Genomic DNA, 15448 nt, shown 5'->3' with positions numbered 1-15448 from the left:
CCCAGAAGGAGGAGAAAAGAGATTACATGCTTCGTCTCCTCAATTAGCACTTCTGTTTTCTATTAACAAGTTGTACCAGACAGGATTTAGACACATTCTCCTCTATTATTTTAATGATATACTTTGGGAACAGACTGCTTAATGCTTACAAGTTGTAATTTATGTTTCTGAAATTATTATTCATCCATTATGCATGAAGTATGTTTTGTGCAAGGATTTGCCCTGTTAAGTTCTTTGACTCTCAAGATATTTTACATCTTAACCTTGATGATTATTATCTCTTAAGAAGAAAGGGGCTTCCTTCAGGTGCATTTCACCAGCCCTGCTTCTGTAACAACTTGAAAAAGGACAAGTTACAACCAAGCAGCGAGTAAAACAGGCTTCCCAACAGCAGCCCCTAACTGCACCGCAGTAACTGGGCTAGATCCACAGGGGGGGATCCTCAGAGTCTGAAAAAAAAAAAAAAAAACAAAACCCCAATGCTCACCCCAGCACATTTCCTGCTTGGGAAAGATACCAAGGGCAGGAAGGGAACTCGAGCATCAGAGAATTTAGAAATCAGAGAATAAAAAAGGAATGGAAAGAGTTATGTTTCCATGACAACAGGAATGCATGTGCTTATATTAGCAAATCCCTGCTGACCTCTGCTGATCTTTCCCTGTCCTGGTCAGTGTTAGGATTAGTGCAGGGTACACACTGAGACCCGTTCCCAGATTCTCCTCAACAGAAACAAGGCCTGGGCAGGCCTGAAAAGGGGCTTTTGCGTTGTGTTCCCTTTCTTCCCCAACCCTTGCTAATTTCAGAAAGATGGCACATCTGCTATGGAAAGTAGTAAATGAATGAAACCAAATCCTTCCTCAAGAAGTAGCTTCAGTTCATCTATACAGGGAACATATGAGGGCTATGAGCAGACACTTCATGCATCTTCACAAGTCCCATGTCACTCTCAACACAGGACAGTGTTGCCAGTCTCAATACAAACTATATTTTAGGGTGCTCCTACGTTGCCAGCCTACTTCATGCATTTTCTTCTGAGTTACCGGAGACCAGCAGTTCCACACAACATTTACATGCCAAGTGTTTGGTATGGCAAAGCTTTTTCATGCCAGATATGCACACAAACTATGAACATAAAATATTCACAAAGAGTATTTATAGACCTCGATCACTAGATCTTCATGAAGACAAGCATAAGAAGATATGACTCAGTTTCCCACTGTGAAATATGCATAGTAGTTCCTCCACCAAAGAAGCAGAATTCCTGGCTCTCTCCCACCCAGCTTACCCAGTGAATTGCTGAAAGGTGCCAACGGTGAGCAGCAACAGTGCCAGTATTATGGCCAGAGGCATTAACAGCATTAAGCAGAAGTACCACTTCAGGGAATTAAACTTACTCTTAACTCAGAACAAATAGCCAGCTAGATCTTTTTCATTATCTGTTCAATGCTTTAACACACATCTGAAGATGTACCTTCTATTACTTTGCTTCTAATACCTGGAGAAAGACACTAGTTATAAATAAATGTTTTATGATACCATTGAATATATTGCCACAGTAACCCTTTGATCGTCTGTTCTTAACACACTCCTTTATTTCCCCTTGATAAACACTCCTCCAAGCTAACTAACCTTCATGGCTTACACAGTCTCTGATCTCTCAGCCATTTCCATAGATCAAATACAGAGACGGGGTTTCCTGTGTACTCAGTTAACGAAAATGAGTCATAAGCTTTAATTTCCAATTCCTATTTCAATATGCTGACAATCAACAAAGTTGAAAAGATCATATTTCTTTGTTCCCAGGTTTAGAAGAAAGTGCGATTTAAACTGTCTGTATGTCTGAGCTAATCTCAAGAGCCTGCAGTAGAGCAGACAGTGAGCCGCCCAAGAAAAGGTTTGTCTGCACGTGCTCTCCCAATAGGCATCCAAAGCATGTTCCAGGCCAAAGGTATTTGAGTTACTGTGCTTGTTGGGGAAACAGGAATGAGCAGATGCTTGGTTCTGTTCTCTAGAATCTACTCTGTTCTTTAGAACACGACAAATTAAGCTGAGAGCCATTCTGTTCATTACACAGAAAATTGCAGTGAAACTGGAATGACATGCAGAGTCTGCTCCACTCCCTCTGGAGTTTATTTTAAACAACTGGAGATTGTGTGGGTCTGGAAGCAGAGTGCTCTTATGGTTACAGTTTGCAATTGACCATCCGGACAACCAGGATTTTCTGAACACGTTCTCAATAAATAACTTAAGCATCTTGGGCCCTGCTAGGCAGGGGGGTTGGAACTACATGATCCTTGAGGTCCCTTCCAACCCGGGTGATTCTGTGTGGGGCTTCAACGACACTTGTATTTAGCCAATTCAAATAACAGAAATAGTCATATGCCTCACAAGGACAAGAAAAAGCACCCCTTCCTCATGGCCTTAAAAGTGCTACAGGTGCTACGTAAATACCACCATTCAGTACAGCCGCAATCTGGCAGAATTCCCCTGCAAAATAGGAGAAGGCGTAAAGACTGGAACAGTGGCTTCCCTTCAGCTTCCCTGGCTGTTCTGAGAGGCGTCACCCAAAAGGATTATTCTACAATTCTCAGTAAATTACTGTTCCAGAAAAGAGTTTCACCCAAAAGCTGTGAGTGCAGTGATCTAACAGCACAAATCCCCCAAAACACCCACCTCCCAGCAGCCCCATGCTGAGCAATACAGTAGGTGCAATGGGCCTTCCTTCTTGCACAATACAAAACCACCGTAATTGCTTCACACTTCAAACCAGTAGCTATGGTTACTAGATACAAAAGACAATCCTGCTGCTTCCCCATGGCCAGAGGAATTCCAGGCACTTGGAGCTCACACAAAGAAGCTGGTACAAGGGAAACAAAAAAGAATCCAGACTAAAAACGAAAACCAAAACCAGCCTGACTTTCATAGCCATAGTAAGACGTGACCAGAGCAAAGTAAATTTAGGGAGGCTTCAGGAGAAAATAAAGACTGTGGGGGATAAAGAGAAAGCTGAAAACCTTATCCATCACTCAGAAAGAACATAAACATCATCCAACATCACGAGAAAAACCCAAACTCAGTATTTGGCAGGTATTAGCAGCAAGAAGGCACTCCGACCATATTTTTACCTTTCCTTTTGCACATCACTGATTACTGCTGTTCTACTGGAGTGGCAAACAAACAGGACTTTTACAGACAGGTATCGGCCACACAGTGCTGACAAGATCAGGAGGAGGCCAGTTCAATCCCAATCATATTTCCACTGAAAGGTTAGACACGTTCCTGACATGACCTTATAATCCCTAGATGACTCAAACAGATGTCTAGGCCCAGCAGATCTCCAGACACCTATTCCAGAAGAAACAAATCTCTTTCTTAGAGTTGTATACGAGGCTGACTTTTGCAGCACAAAAACACACTCACATGCAGAACCTCAATATGCTGAAGTATATCCTATGGGCTATAAAATAAGTTTTCAATGTGGAAATAACAATTAAAAACAATCAGTGTAACACAGCCTGTTACATCATCACTTCTTGTGCTTTCTTCAAAATATCTAAGGGAATACTCGTGCGCTGTTTTCTTCCTCCACATTTCGTATCACAGATACCTGGCACTTGAGCATGTTGGTATACTCCCCTAGATACAATCCTCTTTTGCCTTGACATATCTTTAAAAGATACAGAATTGGAATAAAGCTCTGCGCTTCTTCTGTGTGGGCACAATGGTGAAATCCATAACTTTTCCGAGGAGAAAATATCAGCTGAGAACTTAATAACATGAAAGTGCACGTACTTTCAGCTCTAGGGAATAAATTCATCCACATGTGCACAGGGAGAATGACAAAAGGAGACCAGAAATAAGTAGAGAGAAAAACTTATCTACAACGGAATGCCTTTTATCTTCCTGATAAGAAATTTTCAGGCTCCATCTAATCATGAGGGTGACATTTTGTCAAGTTACCTTTACAACACAAGGGCAGATCATAGACTTGATCCAAGTTACTGCATATTAGCCGGGTAAGAATTAGGCACAGAAGACAAAAACTTACCCCAAAATAAGAGGAAAAGTGGCAGCAGGAGAGCAGCATTGTATACCCTGGATGTAGTTTTCTTTAATTCCATGACAAGCCTAAGAGTGGCTGTTCTAAAAACCTCAAGGGAGAAACCGTAGTTGCAAGCTACTGATTACCAGCTCTCCCCGCATCCCGGATTTCAGAAAGTTTTCTCTACCCCAGGCACCCACTCCATACCCTTCCGAACTGGGGACTAGCACTAACACCGTGGACAGAGTCCCTGTTCACTTTGAAACGCTTTACTCATGTCCCTGGAACACAGAGAAAATGCTGCCTGGATCACATGGATTGAACTGCACAGGGCAGCACAAGCTGGATTTACAGGCACGGCAGCTGAAGCTCATCCATGCCCCCAGTCAGAAAAAAGTCCCAGGCTGTCAGAGGTAGGCAGGAAACTGGATAACTGGGAGAGTCGCAGTGTAAGGCAAAAAGAAAAGGGTTCCTCGGTGCTTTTTCTGCTTTTTGAATTCCCACCACAGGAAAATGAACCTTATATCTCCATCGCTGCCGCTGGAGCTCAGAACTGTCCTGGGGACTGAGGGAGGGCTGAGGACCATTTCTAGGATGCAGGTTTCTATACAGTCACTACTTAAATTCCAGGTGAAGATCTTTAATAGTTTTTCAAGAAAAGATGGCTTGTTGAAGGAGAAGTGAAAAGACACAATAATCCCACTATTCATTCCAAAGAGAGGCATCAGCCTTCACTGCTCTCATGAGATGTGTGAACCCACAGGATACACAAACTCACAAAAGGTAAACGAACCCTTTTTTCCTAATTAAGGACAAGTACAGAGATCAACAGAAGCACCTGAGTAACACAAGAAGCAAATCGTACCTGCACACCTACATGTGCTTAAGTTTTAGAAGTGGAAAAAATTGCCAGTGCCCATTGCCTTATGGGAGTCACTGGAAACAGACAGAGCTCACACTCAATTGTGACCTACTAAGTACCTCTAAACCCACACCACAATTGGATTAAATTAACCCTAATGAGAATTACGTATATTGCCTCACCCCTGCACTGACAACTAAAAATAGAAGGCAGGTAAGATGCCATACAAATTCCTAGTTCAAAAAAAGAGGGCAAGAATTGATGCAGACAGGCCTATACTGCTTCCCTATTCCAGTGCTTCACTGGTTTCCTTCACTCCCACACTCTTAACAATACCTGTGCCAGACTTCAAAAGCAAGTGCAAGAACTGTTGAAAACATAGTTCCACATTTTAGACAAGTTACATACTAAAATATGGGCTCTTTCTCACAGGGATTTCTCACAGGCATTCTGCTATTTTAAATAGAGAATACCAGAAATGGGCTCCAGCCACAAGATATGAAGAGGCAAAGAATTCAACAACACCCAAATAAGCTCAAATTCACACATATCTCCCCAATTTTAATTTGAAAACAGAGGGTAATGTGCAACAGAATAAAGACACTTCCAAGTTGGTGCCAGTGCTCCATATATTCCAATGCTAAAACTGAAAGTAAAAGTAGCTAAAAATCAGGAGAAGTCTCTCTTAGGGTCTTATGTGACATTTAGTGCTAGTGGTGGCAATGGTGATGAGGAGACGGTTGGACTAGATGATCTTGTAGGTCGTTTCCAACCTTGTGATTCTATGATTCTATGATTTAGGGGGCACAAAGGTGAATGTGAAACTACAACAGTGGTTCAAACCTAGGTGTGAGGTTTCCCAGTGCTTTTGCTGTTACTCATGTGTTTGCTCACTGTGGAATCCTTTCTAGCAAGAAAAAAAAAAATACAAAGGCAATCACCTCCTAAGAACCTGATGAAAGCAGCCACAGTCCTGCAATGAGCAATTCATATCATCTCCGCATCCTTACAGAACAGACAGAGGATGATGGGCCAATGCAGCAAAATGGATGATTACTACGTTGTTTCTACCTTCAGTGCAGAAGGCAGAACAGTAACTGCAAGAGCATTTTCACTACCAAAACACAGACACAAATGGTTTGGGTCACTAATCTGACTTGGAATGCTCCAAAGATGATATATCACGTGTTATCAACCTTATCTGGACCACTCTGTTCCCATCTCCATCTCTGGTGTCTTCAGTCTGTTTTCTCAAGATCAGCCTCACTGAGGTTTTTTTTTTTTGCCACCTACCTCAGCCATCTGGAACTCATTTCTTTCTTTTCAGATTCTCATTTTGCTGTCAAGAACTTAACCAACCACTGACATGTGCAGAACCTTTCTGCTCGGGACTTTTTTTGCCTCACCTGTGTAAATTACACTGCTTACATTTTTTTCAGATCAAAGCACATACACATGGATCCACTGCACACTGGAAGAAACCACTCCTCTTCCTCCAACCCCAGAGACCTGTTACATGCTACCAAGACTCAGAAAAGAGCAAACAGTTTAGCTGAGGCTGAACAACTAAGAAGGCCAAGAGGAGCATGATTGGTGTCAAGGAACGATCTAATATGTTCGATGCTACCATTTCATGCATTTGTCACAACAGGGCTTAGACTTGAGCTACCTGAGAAATCCCAGCAGAACGTGGTTCTCAGCCAAAGCCTTCCACAGACAGAGGTGCGACAATCTCACACCTGTACTGCTGCCAGATATTGTGAATTCTGCAGTGCAGAGTGTGTTAGGGAGGAAGATTGTCCTGAACAGGGTTAATTTATTCCCTACAGCCACTGTTATCACCTCCATGATACCTGCTGGGACTTAAGGTTCATTCAGTGTCACTCTTTGCTCAAGCTACTGAAGTCTGCATGGGTCAAGACATTTTCCTTCATTATAGTAAATAAAATACCTTACTTTGGTGCCTGCCGCCAAGAATATTATAATTTAATTTTTCAACATTCACAACTGCAACTGTATGGGATTTTATCAGCATAAATGGCAGACCTCTTCTGTCCTGGGCCCTTGGGCTTACAAAAACCAATGCGGGCATTAACCAGCTTAGTCCAATTAAAGGACCTTAATGCAACTCTGCTAAGGCCCTGATTTGTTAGGCTTGACTACATTTGCAAAGAAAGAGCACAATTGGGTGGATTTGTTATCTAAAGAATAAGCTCCAAGTCCTTAGTCATCCTTGCTAAAGCCTTCCCCAAACCGGCCATGGATTGTACTACCTCTGCACTGCTGCAGTCCAACGTCACTATAATCTGTTCTTTAACATAGTATTAAAATTAGAGCCAAAGGACACAGCTGCTTTCGTCTGTGTAACACTCATTACAGGAGACTTAAGGACAGCAAAACAGCAAGGCTTCTATTCTCAGCTGGTAGGCAGGAAACTCTGCAAGCCGGAAATGCATGCCATGAAAATGGGGCAGCAGCAGGCAAGCTGGATTAGCAGAAAAAGGAGGGTGCAGATTCGGAGTACCCAGCAGAACCTGTTTTCTACATTCTTTACTCTTCTGTAAACTTTCTGGAAAGAATCCTATTCCTTTTTCTACAAGCACTTCAGAATGGACTGCACAGCGAAGTACGTAAACAAAACAGTCAGTGCTTTCCATTCTAACAACTACATATGCTTGCACTACTGCACAGCTTTTCCTCACACAGGGGTTAAATAATATGCTAACAGTACAAATCACAGACAGAAGCTGGTAAGAATGCACTTGTTCACACCTCCTGCCCTGCGCACATACTGTACTGAGAGGCCTCACCTGTCCCTCCCTACATTTCTGGAACCTCACCACCAAACACAAATATTCCACTTTTCTGAACTGAACAATACAACACAAAAGAAACAAAATTTCACTTTTTTTTTCTTTTTTTTTTTTCCCCTCCTTGTTTTCCCCTGAGCATTATTAGGCACAACTCCACGTGACTGCAAACTTGGAACTAGGCAAGTTAAGCTATCTAAGAAAGAAGTTTCCAGTTCCACTCAAAACAATTGTAAGGAAAATAATTTAATAAGCCACTTCAGTACACTCTTCTGCTCTCAATCAGAGCTGGAAAGTGCAGGATATATTCAAAAAGACCTCAGGTTTTGGAATTCCAAGCCTACAGAGAGGCCAATTTCACAAACTGAAAGCTTCAAATACAGCTGGGTGATGTAATACTCTGGGGTCCAATCTCCCAAAATTTCCTCTTGTAAAAAACAGTTACTCTTACAGTTCACATCACCAATTTTCCACTTGACCACTAGATGTCCCTTCTGCCCTGCACAAATTCACACAAAGACTACTGGATGAGAACAGGAATTAAAAAAAAAAAATAAATGTATCATACATCACCTGCACTGCCAAACAAACACGACTAGAAATATCCTGAAATGCAGAACTGTGCCAAGCAGCACCCTGAGCACTGTAAGGCCCACTGCACCATGCACACACCAGACAAGCCAAGAAAAAGCTTTGTCTGCAAGTCAAAACTTGCAAGTTGCAGCTAATACTTGGCAAGAATCACACATTTCCAGTCTCAAGACATCCTAGTTACACTTTTTAGGCATAATAAACCTCATAAATTACAGAGTATCTAGTATATGACATAGGTCAGTCTTGGACAACAGCAAAGAAACTGCTGCCATAAGAAGACATAGCAGAAGGGCTGCTGCTTCTCGCTGTGTAACAAGCAATTAGAAAAACACGAGGGATGGTCAGGATTCTGACCCAGCCTCACTGTCCTGGAACACAATCATTATTTCATAGAAAACCACAGAGTAAAGGAAGAAGAGCAATCCAGGAACACACAGGCAAAACAAACACTTCTGCACGGGAGTTGCACAGGAACGCTCTGCGCCGACAAGGCCTGAAGGCAGCGATCCCGTCCGGAGGAGGTTGGCGGTGCCTCCCGCACTGCCCGGCCATCGGCGCCACCGCGCGGCACGCGGCTCGCCCTGCAGGGAGATGCGGCGCTGCGCCAAGCAGCTCGTGCCTGCAGTACAGCTGCGAACAAGGGAAGAAGTCTCCGAAATCCTGCTTTTACTGAGAAACTGGGAGAACATCGAATCCTCTTAAGAGAAATGGCATCTTAAATTTCTTCTAACCAGTTTTACCAGCAAGTTCTGAGAAGACACCCTTCTGCCTGTAGGTCTGCAGTTAGGATTCGAGAGGACAAAACTGAAGCAGGCTTCCTGAAGTTGGAAATCACCTGCTCTGCACTGCAATATTGGCCACACGTGCAGATCACTAAAACATGTCTCATTTCAGAATAGAGCTAGAACTGTAACAAGAATATCCAGTACATGCAGAGAACCTTATTCTTCTTCTCCAGCCTATGAGCCCATTCACAACAAACACAGTAAAGATGGAGCCAAGCTTCTGCCAAGTTATCTCTAAGAGAAGTTGCAGAAGTCAGACTCTAACCATGCATGCAGGCTTTGATCTCCGTGAAGCTCTGCTAGAGTTCTGCAGGTCAACTTGGAGGCTCTTTGATCCTCTTTCGCCGCTCACAGCTGGCTGCTCAGTGGAAGGCGGCCCCTTGCAGGAGCCTCTCTGGGCAGACGGCGCTCACAGGAAGCAGCTCAATGACTGTCAGAGGTCCTGGGCAAAAGATTCAGCAAGTAAAATGCTGTGGAAGGAAGCAGCACAAGTCCAAGATGTTGCCTGAATCCAAGAGGGTTTTGAAGTTGTGTTGTGTATTTATTACGAGGTCTTTTTTATGCTGCTTTTGTCAAAATCTCCAGTGCTTGCAAACGTCCCTTTTTACTGATGCGTGCTACTTACACAGAGGCTTTCTGGCCGCTCGGGGGGCAGTGCTGGGCAGGTTTCCGACCTAGCAGCCAAAAACCAGCATTGAGAGGCAACCCTCTACATAAGCATATGTTTGGTGAGACTGCCTGCGTTGCTGGCAACCTCGGAGCCACGCCAGTCCCCATAGGGCACTTAACAGGCTTCAGAGAAAAAGCTAAACGCTCAGCCAGAACCAGCTGCCTTCAGCAAAGCAAGGAGTATGTAGGTGATCCCCGCAGCGGAGCCCAGGGGAAAGGAGCGTCCTAATAACACAAAAGTTAGCACTCTGAAGGTCAACACAAGGGGAAAAAAGGGAATTTTGGAAATGCCCCCAGCTGGACCTGAATAACAAACACACATAGCTGCACTATGTGAGCACACAGTGTGTTCTGAAACAGTCCAGTCTCAGAGCCCCGTTGCATGCTGTATACAATGTGGATAGCATGGAAAGACCTCTGAAAACTGCATAAACCAGCAAACACTGCCTCATTTGCCTTCCAGGCGTAAACTCTGATCTCTCAGAGCCATCATGCACACAGCAGGCTCTGTAATGAAGCCTCCACAAAACACTGGGCATGTTCACCACAGCAGGCAGTGAGACATAGAATGGACGCAGACCACAAGTCAGCCAAATATTGAAGAATTTTCTCCAGGATGACAAAGATATGGGGTTTGCTTTTGCACATCTGCACCTTAATTCTGTTATTCTTGCACACTTAATTAGGTGTAACCCCTCTGTTCTTTTGAAAATAGCCTCGTTTACTTCTAAATGCATACCTGGACAAGGGTAGGCTGAAGCTTTTAGGACATCAACACTTCTTTCTCTGCCCTGAGGGAAGCTCTAGTTTATATTATTTCTCGTAGGGAAGATGGCTTGTGCACATTTTCTACATCATTTCTTCCAATAGTAGGCAAAGCAAGTTCCTGCTGCTTTTGCTAAAAGGTAATATTGATCTGCAAGAGAAGCATCTGAATCTTTAGCTCTGCTAACTGGTGAGCTGAATGTGCACACGAATTCATCAGTGTCTGAAACAACAACTCTGTGATAGATTCTGCAAAAAAAAAAAAGTGGAAGCAGCAGCAGAACACGTCTGAAACAGAAGAGTCCATATATACACAAGCACTCAGAAACTTACAGTATTAAGGGATGTCAGCAGATGAAAGCAAACACATGGGGAACTGCTTTCAACTTTTCCAACCTATTTCTGAACAAAGCCACAGGAACAGAAAACTGGTAAATCCCTGTGAGAACACAGTGGTGGCTTCACCAAGAGTGTAATTGTTTCAGTAAGAGCAAGAATATGCACCAAGGCAACTCTCTTGGCCAGAAGCGTGTAATATTCTGCATACAAAATATTCAAGGGGATGGATCCAGAAACTTCTCAAGAACTATTGCAAAGAACCTGGAAAGAATTCTAACATTTTAAATCCGATGTGCAATGCCAGTCCAGCTTTGCCATTCACCAACGATATATATCTCTGGAAAGAAACATGATAATTGACAGTTTATTGGAATACTATCCATTTCATCCCTGAGAAACTCCATTGCAACTAAGTCACCCCTATATTTATCACAGCAAGAAGCAGCATCTCATATATTTAAAGAGGATTCCATGCCAAGGCCAATTTGCCAGAAAAATTTATTGTGCTTGAATGCCTTATGAGATGGACGTCACAAATCTGACAGCTTAAATTCTCATCTGCTTTGGGAGTGGGTGAATATACCACCCTGGCTATACTGTTTGAGTATATGGTTGGGATGAATCTCTGCTTCCAATTCAGCATTAGCTCCTCCTCTTTCTATTAAAGGACTTGACTTCAGAAAAATTTCCTTTCAGTATCTGTAACCAGAAAGCAAGCCAAAGTATAGATGGACGAGCTTCCTGTAACAGTAGAACAGTGGCAGAAAATTAATTTCACTGCATGGTATTTGGATCATTTTCTGGATCTTTAGCTTTGCTAGCTTGTACATTCAGTGAGTCACAGATGTTTGGTAAGAGCTTGTCAATGCCTTTCAGAAAAAGCCTTTGGCTGAAAATGTAAACTCCATTTGATCCTAAATCTTTTTTTAATGCATGACTCTGAACCAGGGGACTTTGCATATTTCTGCTAGTCTCACTTCCAGAAGGTCAGGAGGGCAACGACTTTGGTGAAAATGGAATCTGAGAAGCAAGCAGAAAATCTTTTAGATGTGTGTGTTCTGAGAAAAAGATAAAATCACTGTCACTGGGGTATGTAAGACTAAATGAGAATATCTTCAATTCCAGCCCTACCTCTCTGCAAAGCTTGTTAAACCACAGGTTCCTTCTCCTTCTGTATTTTCTTTTATTCAGACCAGAAAACATAACATGAAGATTAAACATTACACAGCACCCAGGATTTCTGAGATTTTACAGATTCATTTGGTTTCAAAAGATACAAAGGCCATCAGCAACACTACCAACTATAAGAGCTGTACAGTATTCCCTCCTGTAACCCAAGGCAAACAGAGACTTCCCTGAAACCTTGAATGAAATAATGACTACCTTGAGGTTGCTTTTTTTCTTTGTCAGACAGCTTTAACCCCAAGCAGAACTCCAGAGTTCACACTTATGTGAATGATCCAGCACTCTTACTACAGCAACCACCTTTCAATAATACATCAATAAGAAAAAAAATTAAAATCAAAGCTAAAAGGCACAGGTGAAAACCAGGAATGTCAACATGTTGTTTTTCTACCCCGGAACGGTTTCCTCTCCTTCATTAAGAGCAGGAAGAGGTTATGTCCTACAAATATGATTTTAAAATTGTGAATTCATTCTTGGCTATTAAATACTTCATTGCAGCTGTATATCAATCCCATTTTCCTTGTTTACCTCCGCTCAGTCACTAAGCTCCACAGACAATTTCCCTTAAAATCATAAAGTTGACACTTTGTATTCCCACCACAAAGTTCCCACTGCAGTTAAAGCTATGGTGAACGTCACAGCTCTTCACACTACTTTAAAAGCACACAACCAGCCATGTCACAAGCCAGTAAAAACCACGACCTGCTGATTCTGCCCAGCAGAGGGCTTTGTCTCCTGTCTCTTTCTAATTTTTCAGAGTCAGTATGTCGGTTATGAGCACACCCTGTGGGCTGTGAGAATCTCACTGCCAGGCCAGAGCAAGTACCTACCATTCAGGGACCAGAAGAACTTTTTTGGGCAATGACTCAGGAATCACCGCAGCAGCAACAGACAGTGCTTCCCTGCTCACTCATCCACCTCAACTGAAACTGAGACTTTGTGAGTAAAAAGAAGTCAGTAGGAGCAAAGGAGTGAAATGGAATCTGTTGTGTCAGTGACATAACAGTGACCTGCTGGATGTCAGGTGCCCAAGCCACAGAGCCCAGCCAAGGACAAAGTGCTCGTTCTCTATTAACTGTGGCGGGATGCTGGGGATTTTGAGCAGATGTTAATAGGATGAATACATACTAGTTGTACAGTCTCAGAATGATAATGCCTCTGCACACCAAAAACATATTGATCTTCTGAAGCACACAGTTAGAACATCTAATAGCTCTAGTGGGAGCAGGGAAACACTCAGGGGACCTAAAGAAAAAAAAAAAAAAAGGATGCAAAGATGCTATAAGACAGTATAGTTTTATCTGCCAAAACAGCTCTGGGGCACACAGGGAATGTCATGCTACTGCACATACAGACACATACTGAAGTAACACAACGAATGTGAAAGGAAAAAATGAATTTACGGAATTTGTAAGATTCTAATGGCTCTAAAGCGTTTCTTCCAGGTATTATGTTAGAACCAGGAAGAACCTAAAGAGGGAAAAATCCACACAGCACAGTCCTGCTGGAGCAAAACTGTGGGGGAGGAGAAAAAAAAACCAACAACAAACAAAACAAGAAAACACACAGAGAATGAGGCAGATGCTGCTTGAAAACAAAATCATAGGGAAATTCTATTTTAATAACCTTGACTGTTATTAGTAATGCAAATCAAGCCTTTGTTCTAAAAGGAAATCTAATTACTAACCTACAGTGTCTTTTTCAAGTGCAACACATTTGAAAGCTGCTTTATAAACTAGGACTATATAACCAGAAAACTTCATTCATTCTCTTTGCTTTGGCAATTAGTTCAGCATTACATACGCTCTCAAAAGTGAAATGCTAGCCTCCATTTTGCACTAGAGAGCCAAATGGTCCAGCACTACATACCCTCTGCTCCACAGTTCTGACCCAGTTTGTTTTCTTCACCTCACAAAAGGACACAGCTTTTGAAGGAGAGTGAAACTCCACGATGACCAGACTGCACAGCACCTGCTTGTTCCCAGGTGTTTCTCATTCCTGTTAGCTACACAGACTAAGCTGCATTAACAGAAAGACCATTGTAAATTGACTCTCAGCAGTGCCACCATAACAGCATAACGTAACTCTAAGAGCTCTGGTCAACAGCATTATATATCCACTGAACCACTGAGGACATTAAGCAAACACTTTGAAGAGATGAGAAAAGATTCCAGTTGTCCTGAGCTTCCCATTCTCTGACCACAAAACCACACTCTCATACCAAATGGGGAATGAAACTCAAGAGACATTTTAATCCCGCACCCCTGCTCTAATTAATAATCTTCCTTATCAATATTTGATGCAATTGTTACTGTGCCTCCTCTCACTATTACACTTTTCATAAAATGCTCTGAAATATGCTGATCTGTGGCAATGTAATAGCAATGTACTCCTTCCAAGGTAATACAGATAAAAATCATGGCATCTTCTTTCCTAACACAGTTCTTTCCAGAATCCCATTTTGTGTTTGGTCTATGAGACTGGCAGTTGTAGATATGCAATCAGGTAACAACTTGTGAAAAGGTACTTGGACTCAGCTCCAAATGAGGCCCTGCTTTCTTCCCTGGCTGGCTAGACTGCCATTTTATGTGGAAAAAAAATCGTATCCCAAAAAATGTATGAATGCATAGATGCTGAGCACAACAGAGCACAGCTGTTGTGTGCACTGGCATGGGAAGCCGTAATTAATATGGTACAAAATGATGACAAGAAAAGCCTACTTATTTTTTGTAAATTAAAGAACTGAGGAAAAGGTGTTTATTACACTGTGCTAAATGTAACAGAAATGCCCATTCATCATCATACAACCCTCATTCATGTCACACAAACTTACTTTGATATGTACATGATGAGATATGCTATCATGGTAGCATTTCCACGGGTTAAGAGTAACCTGCTGTACCAATCGCTCCCTGTTACAGTTCCACAAGAGCACTCCCTCTCTGCACGCATAGCTGCAAATGCAGTAACTCCCCAAACAGATGTTGTTAACATGATCAAGAATATTAATTCAACAATTAAGAGTGCTTAAACTGGTAATAATTACTTAGGCAAAAGGCAGCTCAAGAACAATTGCATGCAACTACGTGAGAAGTAAAGCATTCTCTAGTCCAACTCTCACCATTTACAGTGCAGAAGCCTCTTCAGAAAATAAAACCCATGGACAAAATTCTCCATTAATGCAGAATCATTAAGTTTGGTCCCTGCTGCTGAAGAACAGAGACACAGGGAAAGGCAGTATGAACTCGTGGAAATGCAACAGGCTTTTACTATACATTCTTCAGTCTTTCATTTCCAAATACTCTCTTTCATCTGTAAGGGATCTTATTTAGAACAAGGAGAAGAACAACAAACGCATAAGAATAACAACCTTCTGATAGAAGAGAAGCACTCGTAG

The 15448-nt window shown here is 42.3% G+C and overlaps 1 protein-coding gene across 6 annotated transcripts in view; it reads right to left on the bottom strand.

The window, feature by feature from the left end:
* CRB2 (crumbs cell polarity complex component 2) overlaps window positions 1–15448 on the bottom strand; it is a 63429-nt gene that overhangs the window by 30900 nt on the left and 17081 nt on the right. For 2 of the 6 annotated variants that reach the window (XM_042830864.1, XM_042830870.1), the window contains exon 1: window positions 4049–4218. The exons of the other annotated variants lie outside the window; for them this stretch is intronic. In XM_042830864.1, the coding sequence (XP_042686798.1) occupies window positions 4049–4121 (73 nt within the window). In that variant the 5' untranslated portion in view covers window positions 4122–4218. Of the gene's footprint in view, window positions 1–4048; window positions 4219–15448 lie in introns of those variants that run through there. 6 annotated transcript variants of the gene reach the window in all.

Source organism: Centrocercus urophasianus, unplaced genomic scaffold (assembly GCF_019232065.1).
Source record: "Centrocercus urophasianus isolate 14NV4802_14NV808 unplaced genomic scaffold, USGS_Curo_1.0 seq_34, whole genome shotgun sequence".
In the NCBI taxonomy this organism is placed as follows: Eukaryota; Metazoa; Chordata; class Aves; order Galliformes; family Phasianidae; genus Centrocercus; species Centrocercus urophasianus.
Note: the sequence above shows the minus strand (reverse complement) of the source record. Positions and strands in the feature narration are given on the sequence as shown.